Consider the following 18,678-nt stretch of genomic DNA (forward strand, 5'->3'; position numbering starts at 1 on the left):
CACAAGGCTCGTCGGGTCGGGGGAGCTCTTGGCAACGCAAGCTGGGCCGCGAACTACGAGGTTATGGCAAGTCTATCTCCGTCCCCACAAGCGCCACAAACCACGATAGCGGCTGATCCTCATTCTGTCGGATTGCCTATTGAGCAGAAGTGCATGCCGGCCGCAAGTCGGGCAAGAAATAGATTGCGAGTCAATATTTGGCAGGATCAATCTCTCGGCCGCTCATTCAGCTTTGCTCGCTTTGTTGTGCAGGGTCACTATTATCGGCCCACCAGCATATCCTGCCGTCTGAAAACCCAGGAAGATCTGGGGGGGATTGTTTTTGTTTTATTTTTATTACGAAACAGCTGGGGAAAAGGAACGTCTGTGAGTCAGTGGACCGATCAAGATGGAGCTACTTCTCCTGCAGGTATCTGTGTCGAGATGATGAAGTTCTCCATCATGGCTTGACCCTGGCCCTGGGTCTTGTCGTTGTTACCAGCCCCCAATGCGACCGTACCACTGCCTCCCGCCGCAGCGGGAACTTCGCGGCGCTTAACGACCAAACACAGCACTCGCCCGTAGATGGAGAAGCCTTCGTACGATATGTCCATGGCAAGCTTCTTTTTATCATCGCCCCCAGTGCCGTCTGCCGACGTTTCCTTGCGGCGTTTATGCGGGGGCGGTAAACCTGCACTGGCTGATTGCGACTCTGCGTCCACATCCGCCGCACCGTCGTCTGATGCAATGAAGAGATCGCTGTCAGCATCTTCTTCTTGCTCGACCCCCGCGTCTGTGTATCTTGTGTGTGCGCGCGCTCGCTTCGGCCGCGTGCTTGGCGCCATGTCCTCGAGTAGAACTGTGGGGGCTGCAGGTATAGCAGCCAGAGCAGCCCCAATGTCGTCTTGGCCGTCTTCTTCCTGCAGCGTGATGGGGGCCGAAGCGGCGGCGAGATCGATGTCGATGGGCGCTTCGTTGGATGCGCCGACGAGGCTCCGACCCGATGCCGAGGTCAACTTGGTCTGAGTCTTGTCATGGAAATGCTTGTGCTTCGTGAGTAGTGAGTGGCGGGTGCTTGTTTCGGTCAGAAAGATCGAGACCTCGAAGTCATCTACGCCGTGGCCCGGTCAAGGGCCCGTTGATCAGTACATGAGCTGTACCGAAACAATGTTCCTCGGATTGGAGGTACACTTGTAATGTAAATAAATCGCTGCATAGATGAGTGACCAACGTGGCTTAAACATGCCTGAATGACGGCGTGCGACCTTCTGCGGCCATGCCAACAGTCGGTTGCTTGTTTGTTGGTCTGTCTCTCGGTCATTCTGTCATGCCAGAACTTACCTTCCGCTACGACATCCTTGATTCCCTTCTTCTTGGTGCTCTTCTTGCGCGCGCGCTCTTTCTCCTCACGCAGCTTTGGCAGAACCAGCGGGCGGACAGCTTCCATGATCCTAGGCAGCACATTGTGTCGCGGATGTAAGAGCCATGACTGCGCGAGAGCTGGGTTGTCCAGGTAAATGCGCACTTCGAGCACAGAGTACTTGGTGATGCGAAGATATCGGCGAATGGGCGCCATTACTGATTCGTCTCGGTCGCTGTGGTGGTCATGGTCTCTCGGCTGTATCTGGAGCCAACGATTTCCAAGGGCTTGCAGAGCTTACGATGGCTATGTCGTGTTAGCCACCTCAGAGCCACATCCAATGGTTACTGTCCCGCTGGAAACATGCGTCATCACGATTTGATTCTCCAAACGCCTATAAAAGCGGGAGACTCAGCCTTGCATTAGAGGCGTTAGTGCCCTGTGGCTAGGGAGTTCCAGTGGATTGATTGGCAGCTCGGCAGCACGTAGAGAGCTATGTACATGGTGTGCATGCGTTAAGGTTAGATCACTAAATGCAGCCTTGTGCCTCCCTGTAGTACAGCTCAGGCTCTCAATACCAAAATTTCAAAGCTCCGGTTCCCGATCAAATCCTGATGGGACACTTGCAGTAAACAGGTTAACTCTTTCGCGACGCGACCAACTATTGTGAGGCGACAGCTTCCGCCATGTTCCTGAAATCATCATGTCAAAATCCTGGACGTCAACCCTGAGGCTTCCCAAGTCCACTTTCCCGTACGCAGTCGTCGTGTCGACTTGACATGACTTGCTCAGCTGAAACTCTGTAGACCAAGACCCGCACTCCAATCGAGGGACCAGTATATCAAACGATCCGCCGACGAGTTTTATGAATGGCAGAAGAGCAACCGACCCGGCAACGACACTTTTGTTCTACACGATGGCCCGCCATACGCCAATGGCAACCTGCATGTCGGCCATGCGCTCAACAAGATCCTCAAGGACATGATTCTGCGCACCAAAGTCCAGCAAGGACGCCGCGTCGACTACGTGCCGGGATGGGATTGCCACGGCCTGCCCATCGAGCTCAAGGCTCTGGGTAGATCTGAGGACGGCGGCAAGAGCCTCACTCCTGTCGAGATCCGCAAGTCTGCCAGGAACTTGGCGAGCAATACCGTCCTGAAACAGATGAAGAGCTTTCGAAGTTTTGGTGTCATGGCCGACTGGGATCGCAGGTGGACGACCATGGATGCTGCATATGAGATGAGACAGCTCAGACTGTTCCAAAACATGGTCAGCAAGGGCCTCATATACAGAAGGTACAAGCCTGTGTACTGGTCGCCGTCTTCCAAGACTGCCCTGGCCGAGGCCGAGCTTGAGTACCAAGACGACCACGTATCCACATCTGCGTGGGTCAGGTTCGCCCTCGACGAACCCTGGAGACAGGTTCAGGAGCTAAAGGAGGCTGCTGGGCATGTCAAGGGCAAGCTGTATGCCATAATTTGGACAACGACTCCGTGGACATTGCCTGCCAATCAGGCCATCGCCATCCACGAAGAGATGTACTATTCTGTTGTTGTCGACGGCGAAGATGGGTACATAGTAGCCCGGCCTCGCTTGGATCGAACTGCGGAGATGCTGTCCGAGAACGCCAGTCCGGTCACATCTATCATCTCGGGAAAACACTTCAAGGGTCTCCAATATCGTCATCCGCTCAAAGGCGCAGCAGCACCGCTACAGCCAATCATACATGCGGATTTCGTGACGGCAGACTCGGGTTCTGGTCTCGTACATCTGGCACCAGGTCACGGTTTTGACGATTACGAAGTATGCCGCACCTTGGGATTGCCAGTTACGGCGCCTATCAACGACGAGGGAAAGTTCACCGCAGATGCACTGCCGGAAAATCCAGAAGCTGTGGCTTCGGCGCCATCCATAAATGAAGGTGGTAGCCAGTCAATCATTGATTTACTGGGAAATGACGTTTTGCATGTCGAGAAATATAAGCACAAGTACCCATACGACTGGCGGACGAAAAAACCTGTTGTCATCAGGGCCACAGAGCAATGGTTTGCCGATGTGTCGCATATTAGAGATGATGCGCTACAGGCTTTGGAAAACGTTCGCTTCTTTCCTGAGGTCGGCAAAAAGCGACTCGAAAGCTTCGTCAAGGGTCGTAGCGAGTGGTGTATATCGAGACAACGTGCATGGGGTGTCCCAATCCCAGCTCTGTACGACGAGGACGGAGTAGCTGTCGTCAGCGAGAAAACCGTAGACCACATTCTGTCTGTCATGCAAGAGCGTGGCACGAGTGCTTGGTGGTCCGACGCATCAGACGATCCAGCGTGGATCCCCTCCGGACTGCCTGGAAAGTACAGGCGAGGTACTGATACAATGGACGTATGGTTCGACAGCGGTAGCAGCTGGAGTATGATGCCTAGCCAGGCTGATGTCTATCTAGAGGGCTCTGATCAACATCGTGGTTGGTTTCAATCGAGTCTGTTGACACGTATCGCTGCAGGTGCAGTCGAGACAAGTGATTTTGTCAAAGGAGCTCCGTTCAAACAACTCATCACCCATGGTTTCACCCTAGATGGAGAGGGCAAGAAGATGTCTAAGTCACTTGGTAATATTATTGAGCCCCAACAAGTCATGGACGGCACTCTCCTGCCACCTGTCAAGCAGAAGGGTAAAGCTGCTCAGGGTCCACCTACATATGATGCCCTGGGATCTGACGCCTTGCGACTGTGGGCAGCAAGCAGCGATTACACCAAGGATGTTGCTATTAGTGAAACAGTATTGAAAGCTATACACACTGCGTTGATCAAGTATCGAACCATCACCAAAATGCTGCTAGGATCGATGCACGAGTCTGCTCGCTCAGCGCCACTGATCACCGCAGATCACATCGCACTCATTCATCTGCAGGATACTATGAAAGAGGTTGGTAAGGCTTTCGGTAACCATGAGTTCTATAGAGGTTTCAATGCGCTGAATCGATGGGTCACGAACGATCTGTCGGCCTTCTATGTCGAGGCGTCAAAAGACAGACTGTACTGCGGAGACGGCGGCGGTGTCCTGGAGCCTATCTTTAATGGTTTCATGAGAATGCTTGCACCGATGACCCCGTCACTCGTCATCGAGGCGTGGGATAATCGCCCTGAGTGGATGAAGAACGACCGAAACATGGTTCATCCACTTCACCAGCTTTACGACGATCCTGTTGTCCCACAAGATCGCATTACTCAGGATCTGATAGTACTTCGCAAAGATATACCCACTCTGATGGTAGTCCATGCCGCCATCAAGACAGGTCTGGAGAAAGCCCGAACAGACAAAGTTGTGGGTTCGTCTTTGCAGAGCTCTGTGATAGTGTCGACTTCAGATGCAAGCATCGTTGCTACGCTGGAGAAGTACGCAGAGGAACTTGCGAACATGTTCGTCGTCTCATCTTTCGAGATTAATACCGAGGACGCCAGTTCTACGTATCCAGATTGGGACAAGTACACGCAGGAGCTTGAAGCCCACGGAGGCAGTGGTAAGGGCATTGTCATGATCCGTCCACCCAAGGAGGCCAAGTGTTCCCGTTGCTGGCGCTATATTGCGCCAGCTGAAGATGAGCTTTGCGGTCGGTGCGAGGACGCTGTAGAGAGTCCACTATAGAGAAGGGTTTGATTGTAAGATTTAGGCAGTGGTTTAGCAATTGTATAAAATGTACGACGGCTGTAAATAGAGGTCGCTAGGCACAAATTTTATGTACATTATCTCGAAATATCACCGCACACAAATAACTAGAGTGGTGACGTTCACACTATCAGACTATCAGAGCCGGGTCAACCCTTACGAGATGGAAATCTGGGGTATTTAGTTTTGCCAAGTCTGAATATGTATGGTACAGGCAACTGTTGCCATCCCCCCTCCCAGATGATGATAAAGCCGAATGCTCATGCAATTTACCAGCTGTCAGTCTATAATGAGATCAATGCATTCCGTTCCCTTGATTGCCGGTCGGTTCATAACGCCCTTCTGTCTGCTCTGCATACACAGCGCAGGCCCTGGTCCTGAGACCCGTATCACCGTTTTCGCTTTGATATGTATCAATGTTGATATCAGAAGGCAGTGACCTGCCGAGCCTTCACTAGATGTCCATAAATAGTGGGGAGGGGAGAGATCATCGTCGTCAGAGTCATCGTTTTTGATATTGTAGCTGATGATGAAACGCTTCTGAGTCGTCGAGTCGCTCCTTATTGCTCCTATATTGCCGAATCCTTCAGTAGAACGAAAAGTTCTCGTGCTTGAAAGTTCTGTGTTCCTACCAGTATTAAGCTTCCTACATCTTGATTGCTTCAAGTAAGCAAATCCGAGCTCTTCATGCCCGCATTGGTGTTCGTTGAGAATATTCTCGTCGAGTGGCTTGAAACATCTGCCTTCTTCCCCCCACTTCAAAATTCGGCCTACGATCAGCCCGGCTGCCGCCAAACAGTTGGGAAGACCCGGCAGACATTAAAGCTTGGGTTCATGAAAGCCTACATCTCTTATGTGATTTTCTCGTAAAGCTCCCCTAGCAGTTGCTCCACACGGACAAGTGCTCCGACGAGATGACGATTGGGTTCCCTCGTCATTCTTGAGCACCTGCTTCAGGCGGGTGAGAACGACTCATGAAAGGAATTGCACTTCCGAGGCAACAATTTGGAAAGATTGTTGGTGATGCGAAAGGCTCCTCGCGTCTTTGCATTTAAAAAGTACGGGTGATTGTCCTTGATACCTCTGCCAAGAGCACCATGAGGCCAGGTCGCAATGGCTCTATTGCACCAAACTTGATAGAAGTGAACCAGGTGGCAAGGATAACCGCTCTCCGAAGCCCGAAAATCCATATCAAGGCGTTCCTGTCAGGCAGCCTCCTTAGATGGCAATGGAAAGTGTGCGCGTCATTTGCGTCCGTTCGGGGGAAATTTATACGATCCTCCCCGTTGATATGAGCGTGCTGGGTGAACACCGTGGTACCTTCATGGTAGTCAAGCTCTGACGTCACCTCAATCACCTGGCCGTTCGATTGTGGTCTTGAAATTTAAGTAATAGCGTGAACCATTCTGCATATTCTGGTCGTGTGAATAGGAGGCATGGCGATCGCCAGTCGTATAGGCTCTGCGTGATGCGTAAGAAAGAATTTGACGCACACTGCACGCGTGATTGACGACTCCTATCTCTTTGTGATTTGTAATTTGTAATTTTTGCTTGCTTCCAATAAAGCGGCGAACAAATGATATGTTAAATAGAAATCTGGGATGGAAAGGACTTGAGTCTTGTCCTTATCCTACCTTTTGTTAGGTGGGTATGATAACGGCTCGACACTCAGAACCCCTAGGAAATAGTGAGATTGTCAAACTGGGAGGTTGAGTTTGTAATACGCGTCAGCTACTGAAAGGAAGTGACAAAACAAGCCACAAGATGATGATTATATATCACCAAGAGCGTATAGAAGCTTTTGGAAATTTCAAACTGGATTTTGCGTCAACCATGATTACAAACAACAGTATGCTCAGCTTTCGGAAACTGCTCCCTACTTAAGAAGTCTTTTTTCAGTTCGTATATTGATATTTACTATAAAAGACCTTGAGCCTACTTTAAGTTCTGTATATTGTAATGTGAGTCTTCATTAGGGCAAGAAATCAGCAAAGGTCACATCAAGATAATAATAACAAAAGCTTGGCGGATGCTGAGCGGGTCACCTATTGGTGTTTCCAGCATGGGGGATCACCTGGAGTGATTCTTCGAATGCTTGTGCTAGGCATAGCCTGACGCCTAGTAAGTCGTAGACACTGATGGAGACGTAAATCGCATGAACATTTAATGAGCTCAAACTGAATCTCAAAAGTAAGTGCTGTTAAAATAATGTGAAGCAATGAAGAACAAGCCTCGTTGCTTTGCGACATGTGTTACTTGATTGCCTCATAGACAACGACATGAGGCTGGAAAGAGCTAGACTATGTATTCTACGATTTTACTTTTCGGCCGGCCAAGCCAGAACACACACATAATTCCGCGATCCATGCCGCTTGAAGCGGCAGTGGTAGGATACGTCTTTGGCAGCATCTGCGAGCATGCATGATATTGTTCAGGACCGATGGTATTGCTTCGTTATGGTGAACGTACTGGAAGAATATGAGGGCAACGCCGGCTCATTCCTCTTCTCCATGGTGTTGTAATTGTTTGTGGAGGTCGTGTGAATCTCCTTTTATCATCCTCCAGTGGAGAAATTAAGGCACTTGTGAAGGGTGGTAAATGTCTCACTGATGTTGGAAAAAGAGTAATAGGCATTTGATTGAGATATCAGGTGAAAGAGTAACTCTACGAGTGTCGGAAATATCGTCCTGACTGTGCCTGTTCTCGGGATATATTACAGTGTTCCGTGGCAAGCCTTGATAGCATTCAAGATCGTAATAGGTGACCGTAATGAGTCTACCCATCATCAATGGACTGCTTGCCACAGGCGGCCATCGGCAACGCGGACTAAGCGAGCCTAGCCTTGTCATCTCAATGAAATGCGCACCGAACCCAGTGCGTCGCATTGGAAGAGGATCTTCCACTCCTATGAAATGGATGATTGGGTTTGCACATTCACGAGTGCCAGGATTTGAGTGTCAGTAGCTGAATTCTAAGCTGCAGGAGACGTGTTACCATGGTTTTGGAACCGACGACCAACCAGTTTGTCTTCCAACGCAAGTCCATATGTATACAGTATTATGAAGTCTCTATTTTAAATTGTACCATTAAGAGACCCATCATCGAGCCCTTCAATGCTGATTCAACGTCTTCCATGGATTGTATAGTTTACAGCAACTTGAGGATAACTTAATTGTCTTTACTTTGTGTGATAAACAACCAATATTAAAGTGACAATATTCTTCACAAGTAGACGGACAGCGAGGGCGATGTTTGAACGGTAATCGAATTCAAATACAAGACGGGAAAGATATCAGAACACTTCATTGCTTAGACCATGCGCTCCCGAGATACTGACATCCTTCGGTCGTATAGCACAAGGGCGATAAAGTTTTGAGCCAATGCATCAAGATTGCCAAGATCAAAATCTTTGATCTCTTCTCAGGGTACCTACCAGTAGAGTGGCAAGTGGCACACACACAAATTCACAGAGAACACAACCGACTTTTAGTGGGGGTTCATTAATATAACACAGAATAACCCCGGAGATCACTAAGAAATCTGTATGTTGTGCAAATATGGATCTAACAATATAATATGGAACAAATGGTTTGTCACAGTTGGACTAATAAATGTTCAAGTTCGTATGACTACTTCGTGATTTCTGTATCGATAGTGTTCGCAGCCGAGGTCTATTACTAGACATCTGGAAGCTGTCATGTAGCTCAGTGGTATGCCCAAGAACACAGAGACCATGCATGCTCAGATCGGCGGCCATATGGGCGAATGAAGTCTGTCACAAACGGTTCTGTGAGGACCATTAACGCTTCCACAGACCGAATGAATCGACATTAGCTGTCCGGAGGGGAACGAATTGCATCCGAAACAACACAATTTGTCTTGACATGGTGATTGTGTGACGATCGGCCCGTCCAAGATGGGAGTCGAGACAACATAGCGACTATGGGAATCCTTTCGCGCTGCTCACGAGGTATTGCTTTTAAGCTCCAATCAATCGAGGCTTGTCCGCCAGTCGTAAGCTGACCGGGTTATGCTTGCCTGACAGCAAGATGAGACACAGGAAGTCCAAACCGGACTGGAGGGAAATTCTTTCGTGTCTCGAGCATGACCCTCAGGCCTGGACCTGACTAACCCTTGTTCAGCAGGATGGAAGGCGGAGGGAGGCGGCCCGTGAACGAAACTGGTAAAGAGTTAAATGTTGTGCTCTTGGTTGTGAGCCTATGGTAGAGCACGGTAGCAAAGCTTCGAGTGTTCGCGCATGCACCATTGATATCGGCCCCCTTTCCCACTTCGCTTTGCATGACTTTCTTGATTGAACCACAGCAATGGGCCGGTATGGAGCCATCGATTTCAGTGGTGTGGCATCCGACCTGGACTAGGGGATGTGACCGCACAAACCCCCAAATTAAGCTTACCCCAGATTGCTGGGTCATTCTGCCTTTGGCGACCGCCTGGAATCGAGGGCCGCATTCCGTCTGTTGCCCAGCCCAACCCCCAGACTCCAATTCAAATCCCGAAGCGAAATTCCGACCTTGAGGCGCCACTCCCGACTCGACGTGGTGCGCTTAAGCGATAGCCAGAAACAATGTCGTCAAGCGCTTGGAAAGCGCACAGGTTTGCCAGAATATCGGCTCCAAGTTCCACAAAAGCCGTTGCGACATGTTTGCAGACTCGTGAACAGTTCTTTGCGGTGGAGCTCTAGCACGCTTGCGGAGTAGTTGAACCCGCCGATCCGGGGAAGGCGTTTTCCCCAGATGCACTGAACAATGCCATCAATGCCAAACATGGGGATAATTCCCTGTTCCAAACCACTTACATGCTGCCAACGACCTATCTCCCCAACCCAATGAAGCTGACAACCTTCGGAGCCAAGCCTGGGCGCGCCGTCCTGGTAGTGGCTATTGATTGACTTGCTCACAGAAACGAGACCAATCTGGCCAAGGCTCTAGCCATGTAGCCATGCCCCTTGTAAGCAATGTTTTCGAACTTAAGACAGTTATGACAGGGGTGCGGCACGCGATTTTCGGAACGGATTGGCAGCCACGATTTGGATGTGTTACCTTTGGGTGCTCATCTCAGCGTCCTTGCATGCATGCATGTTGCTCGAAGGATCCTGGCTGTCACCGTCTTTGGAAACTATGGACGACCCTTGATATAAAGAACACGCTTGCCCGCGTGTCGATGCTTACTTGCTTTACCCTCGCCAGTCGTTGTCACTCGACACAGTCTTTTTGATCCCGGGTTACTCACGGCCAGTCTGTGATATAAACAACACCGCCATTGGTGTTACTTTCTCTATAGATTTAGGTTGTGCTGCATACTGTTGCAACCATGTCTTCCGAGAAGAATGAAATTGACGTCCACGACGTCTCGGCCTCTCCCGAAAAGGTAACATTGTCATCTAAGGCTGTTGTGGTTTGTTTGTTAACATTTCCATGTAGGAGAAGGTTGAGGTCAAGGTCGTGAAGGGCAATGAGGCTTTCGCAGAAGCCATGACTAAGGAGCCTCCTAGCGGTACTACCAAATTCCAGTTCCTGCTCTATGCTTTCTCACTCGTCGGTTTCTTCTGCTCGACCATGAACGGATACGATGGTTCTCTCATCAACAACTTGCTCCAAAACCCGGCTTTCAAGGCATACTACGACGTACAAAGCTCCGGTATCTGGGCTGGTATCGTGTCATCCATGTACCAGATTGGTGGTGTCGTCGCACTTCCATTCGTTGGTCCGGCCATCGACACCTGGGGCAGAAGGATTGGCATGGCTATCGGCGCTGGCCTTATTATCATTGGTACCATCATCCAGGGCACTTCGCATGGCTCTGGTGGTTTCATGGGCGGTCGCTTCTTGCTCGGTTTCGGCGTTTCCATTGCTGCTGCTGCTGGTCCCATGTACGTTGTCGAAATCAACCACCCCGCCTACCGCGGAAGAGTTGGTGCCATGTACAACACCCTTTGGTTCTCGGGTGCCATCATCGCTGCCGGCGCCGCTCGTGGCGCACTCAACGTTGGCGGTGACTACTCTTGGCGCCTGATCACATGGCTTCAAGCCCTCTTCTCTGGTCTGATCATCCTATTCGTCTTCTTCCTACCTGAATCTCCACGATGGCTCTACGTCAACAATAAGAAGGAGGCTGCTCGAGCCATGCTTACAAAGTACCACGGAAATGGCAACCCCGATAGTGCTTGGGTATCTCTTCAGATGCACGAGTACGACGAGCTTCTCAACATGGATGGTGCTGACAAGAGATGGTGGGATTACCGTGCCCTGTTCCGTAACCGCGCTTCCGTCTACCGTCTCTGCTGTAACTTGGCCGTGTCCATTTTTGGTCAGTGGGCCGGTAATGCTGTGCTATCGTATTTCTTGGGTGCTGTCCTGGAGTCTGCCGGCTACACCAACCCCATTCAACAGGCTAATATCACTCTGATCAACTCCTGTCAGCAGTTCCTTTGCGCCATTTGTGGTGCATTTCTGGTCGACAAAGTAGGCCGTCGACCACTGCTGCTCTTTTCCTTCACTGCCTGTTGTGTTGTTTGGCTCGGCATGACCATCGCCGCTTCCGAGTTTGCCAAGTCTGGTGGTGGCATCAACGAGGACGGTACTGCCCGACAAGGTACCAACAATTCTGCATCTCAGGCCTCGCTCGCCATGATTTTCATCTTCGGCTCGGTATATTCCGTCGGTATCACGCCCCTTCAAGCACTCTATCCTGTCGAGGTTTTGTCCTTTGAAATGCGTGCCAAAGGCATGGCCTTTTCCTCCCTTGCTGTCAATGTTGCGGGTCTGCTCAACCAATTTGCTTGGCCCGTTGCCATGCAGAAGATTGGCTGGATCACCTACGTAATTTTCACTATCCAGGATGCCGTTCAGGCCTTCATCATTTGGATGTATCTGCCTGAGACTAAGGGCCGCACTGTAAGTTTAGCCTTGAGTAACCACGCAGCCAACACGTACACTAACTCTATCCTCTTCAGCTTGAGGAACTCGATGAGATATTTGCTGCCAAGAACCCGGTTAAGGCTTCCCTCCAGAAGAAGGAGATTGGTCTCAACCAATACGGTGATGTCGTTGATGTCCACGAGGTTTAGATGTCGACGACCACAAGGTTTAGATACTTTTCAGATTGGACAAACACATTCAGCCCCTGTTGCACTAGGAAGATAACCTTCTACTATACCTTTATATAATTGGACGGCAACCCACCCCGTCTCTTCCTTTCAATCAATTGATACTGTGTACCTTACTCTACCTCAACGCTACGAAAGCTACCACTCAGTCGGTTGTGCACATGTGCGGCTCCTAAATTTCAGCTAATCACGTCACAAGGGCTAGCTCGGACCCTTATGCCAAGCAGCGGCGACTCTTCTTCGCCTATATTCCCCTTTGATAAAAAGTAGTGCTGACTATACTAGCTGAACTAGTTCCCTTTGGTCCAGCCACCATTCAAGTTGGCGTCACTTATGATCGTACATTGTGACCAACCGAGCGTAGGATAGGCTTTCAATTTTAATCGAGCGGATAACATGGGCGATTCGAGACAAGATATAAATATAGATGATACAACGGCAGCAATATCTCAACCTAGTTCTGCATGCAACCGAGCACTGCAATATTCTGTATTGTACGGATTTGACTCGCAATATCAAAACTTTCTTTGACCTCTTTACAAACGCTTCGCGGGTTCTCAAGCCTTTGGGGTTCACATTATCGTAAAGCTCACTACCAACTCCATTTGCAATGCGGTTGGTAACTTTCGTCTTGACTATTTGCCTCACAATAGGATTGGCAATGGCACAGACAGTGCCGCTCCGCATTGTTTCTTTCAACATTCGCTATGCCGCAACAAACCGGGGTATAAACGAGCGGCCTGTAAGCAATGTCCAAACTGCTTCTACCCTTTCTAGCATGCATGAGGGCATATGTTGTCGATAAGAGCGAGCTGAGCTCTTTTTGACTGTCTCATAATCTTTGAAAAGGCATCGTTTATCTAGAAGAAGGAAATACTGACCCGAGACGTAGTGGTCTACTCGAGCTCCACTGGTCATTGATTTGCTAAAATCCACAGCCTCAAGTGCCTCCCGTGAGTATGAATTCCGCCATGCATTGTTGCAAAGCGAGACTAACTTGGTTCTTTTCTTAGGCACCGGCTCCGGAACTGTGATCAGCCTCCAGGAAGTGCTGAGCAGTCAGCTACAGGATATCGATAGAGGACTCGGCAATGATTGGGCGTATATCGGTGTTGGCCGTGATGACGGCAGGACGGCCGGCGAGTACAACCCGATCTTCTACCAACCGTCGAAGATGCGTCTGGTCTTCCAGCAGACCAAATGGCTGTCCCCTACGCCAGATGTGCCGTCGTATGGATGGAATGCCAACAGCCGGCGCATTGTCAATGTCGGCGTCTTCCAGCACGTGGCGACCGGGAGGAGGTTCATCGCTGCCAACACGCACCTGGACAACGCGAGCTCCGAGGCGAGGACCAAAGGTGTCCAAGTCGTGTTGAGGGTCATCAAAGACATCCAATCCAGATATGGACCACTGCCCGTGTATTTGACGGGCGACTTCAACTCCCAGCCCGGGGAGGATGCCTACACGACCGTTGTCAATGATGGATATCTGGCAGACATGTATACGTCGGCAAATACAGTACAGAAGTACGGACCGTACGAAACATTTACTGGCTTCGATCCCGCGACGGTGGACCAGATAAAGTCCCGCATCGACTTCATCTGGTTAGGGCCCAAGGCCAACAACAGATGGACAATACTTCGGTACGAAGTCCTCAATAACGTCAAGAACAACGTATACATGAGTGACCACAGGGCGGTTGTGGGTGACGTTTGGGCAAGGTACTAGTAGTGCGCTTTGATTATATGCTTGGACTTGACCACATTCGTTTCAAATAACTGCATTACTACAGTTATATTGGTTTCCATTTGATTTATATTGTAATTACGGAGTTCGGACTATATCACACTCTTTTGTGCGTAAAAACTGAAATATACACGCTCCTTGAAATTGTCTGTCCCGTTCAGAACTGCAATGAAACTGCCTTGGGACGAAATTGGGAACGCATGCAATCGCGGACTGTCAATGTATGTCAAGCCAAAAATCTTAAGTATACCTGCTAGACCACCAACTTCACTTTTATTATTTATCCCTTTTTTCTTTTCTTTTTTTTCTCTTTTGGTCCCTCTTTATTACGGGCTACAAGTGACCATACGCTGACTTACCAAAACTAAACTACTCTTAGTCAATGCTGAATTCAAGTCATTTCAGGTGAGGTATGGTAGATAGTCTCTTCCCACTTGAATCAACGAAGACAACACTGACTACGTTTTTTGGGATTCATACTCGAAACAACTAAGGATTCTTCAGTTGTGCCGGGGTCTACGATGGCCAGAGCCGCTTAGCAAGTTTTCGAGATGGTTGCTGACATGATATGATGTTTGCCCCCATTTCGCACTTAATTCTAATTACTAGCTGTGCATTTGATATGCTTGATGCAACACAGGGGCAGGTGTAAGCAGGTTACTTATGAATGATATTTAGGTCCATAATCTCTTTGACGATATCTAAAGTAAAGTACATGCAAGCATAGGAAATAAGGTAACCAAGGCCAAGCCACTGGGGCATGCCAGGATTTCTTGTATGAAAGATTGCAGCTCTGCTTACAAGCACTCCCCATATGCCGTTTTACAATTGCATGATTACCAGGATTTGACCTCCATGCAATCATTAATCTTTTGCAGAATAAAGGGTGCTGTAAAAGGGGGGCTAACAGTCTGTACACTCACAAGGGACTATCACAGCGTGTCAGTCTTTCCACCCGATGGAGAATGTCACCAAATGGAGGTTAGTTTAGCAGAAGTTGATAATCCTGATGAGCGGTTACATTTCAGTGTTGACATATGGCTGTAGTACAACCACTCAACTACACGTTGCAGTTATGAGAAATAAAATAAAATAAAAATCAACCCAAACCAAACCCCACTAAGAAGGATGTGCAAAGGTGTTAGTGGCCGTAATTTGTGCAACGTCGATAATTGATCCTATACTGTACTTGCACTTGTCTAGACAGACCAATCAAATTATCGTATAATCTATAGAACTGTGGACCAATCCGTTACCAGCCGGTGGAGGTCCTTCGTTCTACTAAGTTGCAAACGAGGCGAGTGGTCGCAAAACGACACCAAAAGAACGTGTTGTCGAAAAAAACCAAGCGATTTGTTACGGAAATCTTCCAAGAGCCACAAGCAGCTGTAGCGCGCCGCGTCATCGTGTGCATCTTGTTCGGAGCTGAAAGCAGCTGAGGATATCTGTTCCCGCCATGATTCTAGATCGCCCCCAAAAACAATAGTCATAGTGTGAAAAGCATGCAACAGCTGGGCTCTGGCTGGTGTTTGATTGGTGCAGCACCATGAAAATAGACCGTTTCCACATTTCCTTGCTCGCTCTAGCTCTTTGCACTAACCGTAGAGCGATCTAGAACATCATAGGACTTATATCCATCAATCCCACCAGCGGCTCATTTCAGCTGAAAAAGTACAGAGTGAGCTTAGTTCCATGCAACATGGTTATGTCTATTCAATACGATGCTGCCGCATTCTGATGAAGCTGGTCACGAGACTGGTGGCTATCCACGGCCAGAGCGAGACCCACTATGCTATGTATATATATACAGACTTGGTCTTCACCACCTCCTCGGTCTTACAAGGAGGAATCGGTGAAGCTCCAGAGAGAACCACATTCTGTATCTGTTAATTACCATAAGCAGTCGTTTTATAACCATACAGCCAGAGCGAGGTTTTGAAGTTGCAGGATGTCTGGAGCCTCCTCAGTTGAGCAGGAGCCGGTGTGGTTCTCAGCCGAGGACATAGCAGCACTCAAATCAGTCTTGTTCACGGCCTGCAACGACCCGACGGCCCCCAATTTTGTCCCAAACATGATGAGCCTCCGCCACAGTTTGCTCCCCGAGCTCTTCAACGACGTCGTTCGACTGGCCAAAGTCGCCGGTGCCTGGTTCAAGGCGGCCCCGGAGGTGCCCGCCAACGACGATGACGACAAGCTTTATGGCCTTCACGAGTTCCAAAGGCGCGCTTCCGAGTTCGGCCAACGCGCCACGAGAGAGATTCGACAGGTCCAAGACATATTTAGGCTTGTCGCGGAGCGCGGCCAGTCCGGCGGGGACGTCGCTGACCTGAAGGGCAAGGCGCAAAGATGCGTGGGCCTTCTTGAAGACGTCTTCAAAAACCTGATATCTATCCTCGACAAGCTCAGAGATATTGAGCCCAGAGGAGAGATACCTGCTGACACATACAAGGCTCTGGCCAGCATTCAATGGCGACAGATCCAACAAGAAACAGAGCAGGCTAGAGATAGCGTTAAATAAGCGACTTATGCATGGCCTCGAGCGATTTCAATTCACCTACTTTGGGATCTGCGACGAAATGCGCGTTGTACGGGCCGACGTCGTAGCATGATGGTAAAATGGTCGGCCATCCTGGGTTCCAAGGTTGGCTATTTGGCAAGTCACTCCTGATTCTGCAGGATTCCTCAAGTTGTCACATCACGCGGAAGGGGAGTTGTATTTTTCTGGTCGTAATACTGCCGTGAAGCACGGGTTTGATTATAAGGTTGAATGAGTGGGAAAGCTGCTTGGCCCCTATCTGGGCATATCTAAGCGTTCGTCCAGCATCACAATACACAAGCAAGGACAGTCTCATTCCTGGTAACCCTTCCACTTCCACTGCGAGGGGGCAAACACGATCTCGAAGTGAACCTTGTCAAAAACACCTACTGCAGCACAGAGATCGTGGAAGCCCTCGAGACCTGTTACGGGCAGATCTCTCTCGGTATCGATCTCCTCGTGCAAATTCCATCGTCCAACCTCGCGGCCCTCTTTGGTGTGAAAAATCTCGACCACAATCCCACCGCCGTGGCCTGGGATAATATCGATTCCGAGACCCACAGTTTCACCACGCTTGAACGGCGCCGTGAAGTCCTTGCCTCCCCATCTGTCGTTGATGTATTTGCGACCATCATCGCCATGGATACCCACACTGCCGCGGTGCCAACCAGGCAGTCGAAAGGCGGGGTATGGCGGAGCCGTGAAGCCCAGGGATAGACTAATCTCGCGCCTGCTATCAGGCAGTATTTTGACCTCGTAGTACGCTGTCTTCTTCCGACCGGTCGCCAATGGACTATGTGTGCTGGCGCTGTACAACGGTGGGTATGAAGCGATACACGTGTCTGTGGCACTGGGATAGGTGAATCCTTTCCAGACTCCCAGACCCGTCTGCGCTAGAGCGCCTTTGAAGGACGGCGGGGTGAACAGGTTGATGTTACCAGTCTGAATTGCCTTCTGGGTTTGCTGATCCAGTTGCATGGGGGCGTAAAGTTGGAACCGCCTACACCAGTCCTCGCCCTCCTCAGCCTCGGCTTCTGTAGCGTTGTTGGTATGAGAGCGGTCATAACTGCCGAAGTAGTTGGGAGGCGGTGGGAGCAAAGATGTGTCCGGTACTGCTTCTTCCCACGCATGCTTGTTGGCTTCATTCTGTGAGGGCGGAGGACCGGCGGGGGGCGCATAGTCGTGAGCGGGAGGCGGCCCAGGAGGTGGCGCAAAGTCGTCATATTGAGCCTGCTTCGATGAAGACGGAGGAGGGGGGCCGTCGGGGGGTGCAAAATCGTCTTGGTTCGAAGGGCCTCCAGCTTGCTTGGCGGGGGGCGGGCCTGGAGGCGCTGCATAGCTTGTGCTCTCCTGTGCTTTCGATGGGTACGAGCTGCTCGACGGTCGCTGTTGTGGTAGCTGCGTCGGCTTGGACGCCGGGGCGTTGGATTGGTCCTTGCTGCCGAAACACATCATGTACGAGGTTCGCGTCGTGAGGTGTCGCGTCGTGTCCTGCTGTGTGGTGATCTTGCCGATCAGATCAAAGATATGTCGGCTCTTGAGGGTCGCGCCTAGGATTTATAGTTCAGTATTTCCAGAAACGCGTGATGGCTGGATGGAAGTGAATGCGGAAATGGAAATGGTGACGTGACGTGGAATGTATTATAGCTGCAAATATGTGAAGTGGATGATTGCATGTATGTAACTGTCATCACACTGATTTAGGCAACCTGGCGGGGAAATAACGATGACAAAGGAGGCGGTTTTTGTGATGGCAAAGAAGGTGTTTAATTCATTATCTAAGCAGGCTGTGCTTTGCCTGGAGTTGTACTCGATACTATTACCTTGGGACAACAATAGGTGGGTGGACGGTGTGCAGGTCTGTTGGGTGCATTGCTCAGCCTCAGTCAAAACGGTGAGCATGTGCAAGATCCATCTGACGTCGTTCTTGGCCGCTTTTTTATTTTTTTAAGTAGTCTTGGACCCCCCCTCTCTCAGCTTCCCCAGACTCTCCAGTTCCCACCATGTCTCCAATAAACCGTACCTCCACTACATTGTCATAGAAATACAATGCGGAGTATGTACTGCCGACATGACCAGAGCCTGTGCGGGGCTTTCAGGGGGGTTCTAGGAGCCGTAGATTCCCGCACAGCACAAGTTTGCCTAAAGTGCATCACCCACCATCTTCCCGGTTTTGTTATGCTACAACCCAAACAATACCAATACTCTCATAAATTTACTTTTGGGACGTGTGTGCATTTTCAAGAGGTCTTACGTCGGACGTCGCTTGC

General features: G+C 49.9%; 6 protein-coding genes across 6 annotated transcripts; 4 read left to right on the forward strand and 2 right to left on the reverse strand.

The window, feature by feature from the left end:
- Positions 1-383: 383 nt before the first annotated feature.
- Positions 384-1,555, reverse strand: BKA67DRAFT_532530 (uncharacterized protein; the record flags this gene model as incomplete). Its single annotated transcript, XM_046099546.1, has 2 exons — positions 384-1,090; positions 1,321-1,555. 2 exons carry the CDS (start codon positions 1,553-1,555, stop codon positions 384-386), a joined length of 942 nt encoding a protein of 313 aa, XP_045961550.1.
- Positions 1,556-1,879: 324 nt separating this feature from the next.
- On the forward strand, positions 1,880-5,274 carry BKA67DRAFT_554965 (tRNA synthetases class I-domain-containing protein). Its single transcript, XM_046102031.1, has 2 exons — positions 1,880-2,092; positions 2,146-5,274. The coding sequence occupies exons 1-2, from the start codon at positions 2,043-2,045 to the stop codon at positions 4,976-4,978; spliced, it is 2,883 nt and encodes a 960-aa protein (XP_045961551.1). The 5' UTR covers positions 1,880-2,042; the 3' UTR covers positions 4,979-5,274.
- Positions 5,275-9,881: 4,607 nt separating this feature from the next.
- BKA67DRAFT_186077 (general substrate transporter) lies at positions 9,882-12,411 on the forward strand. The gene is made up of 3 exons (XM_046095314.1): positions 9,882-10,387; positions 10,447-11,913; positions 11,973-12,411. Exons 1-3 carry the CDS (start codon positions 10,331-10,333, stop codon positions 12,084-12,086), a joined length of 1,638 nt encoding a protein of 545 aa, XP_045961552.1. The 5' UTR covers positions 9,882-10,330; the 3' UTR covers positions 12,087-12,411.
- Positions 12,412-12,786: 375 nt separating this feature from the next.
- Positions 12,787-13,854, forward strand: BKA67DRAFT_655594 (Endonuclease/exonuclease/phosphatase; the record flags this gene model as incomplete). Its single annotated transcript, XM_046106784.1, has 3 exons — positions 12,787-12,867; positions 13,018-13,078; positions 13,139-13,854. The coding sequence occupies 3 exons, from the start codon at positions 12,787-12,789 to the stop codon at positions 13,852-13,854; spliced, it is 858 nt and encodes a 285-aa protein (XP_045961553.1).
- A 1,966-nt stretch (positions 13,855-15,820) lies between these two features.
- Positions 15,821-16,390, forward strand: BKA67DRAFT_655595 (uncharacterized protein; the record flags this gene model as incomplete). The annotated part of the gene is made up of 1 exon (XM_046106785.1): positions 15,821-16,390. One exon carries the CDS (start codon positions 15,821-15,823, stop codon positions 16,388-16,390), a length of 570 nt encoding a protein of 189 aa, XP_045961554.1.
- A 330-nt stretch (positions 16,391-16,720) lies between these two features.
- On the reverse strand, positions 16,721-17,860 carry BKA67DRAFT_532535 (uncharacterized protein; the record flags this gene model as incomplete). Its single annotated transcript, XM_046099547.1, has 1 exon — positions 16,721-17,860. One exon carries the CDS (start codon positions 17,858-17,860, stop codon positions 16,721-16,723), a length of 1,140 nt encoding a protein of 379 aa, XP_045961555.1.
- Between the last annotated feature and the right edge of the window lie 818 nt (positions 17,861-18,678).

This window comes from Truncatella angustata, assembly GCF_020726525.1.
Source record: "Truncatella angustata strain MPI-SDFR-AT-0073 chromosome Unknown BKA67scaffold_2, whole genome shotgun sequence".
Taxonomy (NCBI): Eukaryota; Fungi; Ascomycota; class Sordariomycetes; order Amphisphaeriales; family Sporocadaceae; genus Truncatella; species Truncatella angustata.

What these genes read in the sequence shown, in the direction of transcription:
- BKA67DRAFT_554965 (XM_046102031.1), top strand. Translation starts at nt 2,043, where the DNA reads ATGTCAAAATCCTGGACGTCAACCCTGAGGCTTCCCAAGTCCACTTTC. An exon ending in CTTCCCAAGTCCACTTTCCC is followed by an intron (nt 2,093 to 2,145) that starts GTACGCAGTCGT and finishes GAAACTCTGTAG; the next exon opens with ACCAAGACCCGCACTCCAAT.
- BKA67DRAFT_186077 (XM_046095314.1), top strand. Translation starts at nt 10,331, where the DNA reads ATGTCTTCCGAGAAGAATGAAATTGACGTCCACGACGTCTCGGCCTCT. An exon ending in TCTCGGCCTCTCCCGAAAAG is followed by an intron (nt 10,388 to 10,446) that starts GTAACATTGTCA and finishes ATGTAGGAGAAG; the next exon opens with GTTGAGGTCAAGGTCGTGAA. An exon ending in CTGAGACTAAGGGCCGCACT is followed by an intron (nt 11,914 to 11,972) that starts GTAAGTTTAGCC and finishes TATCCTCTTCAG; the next exon opens with CTTGAGGAACTCGATGAGAT.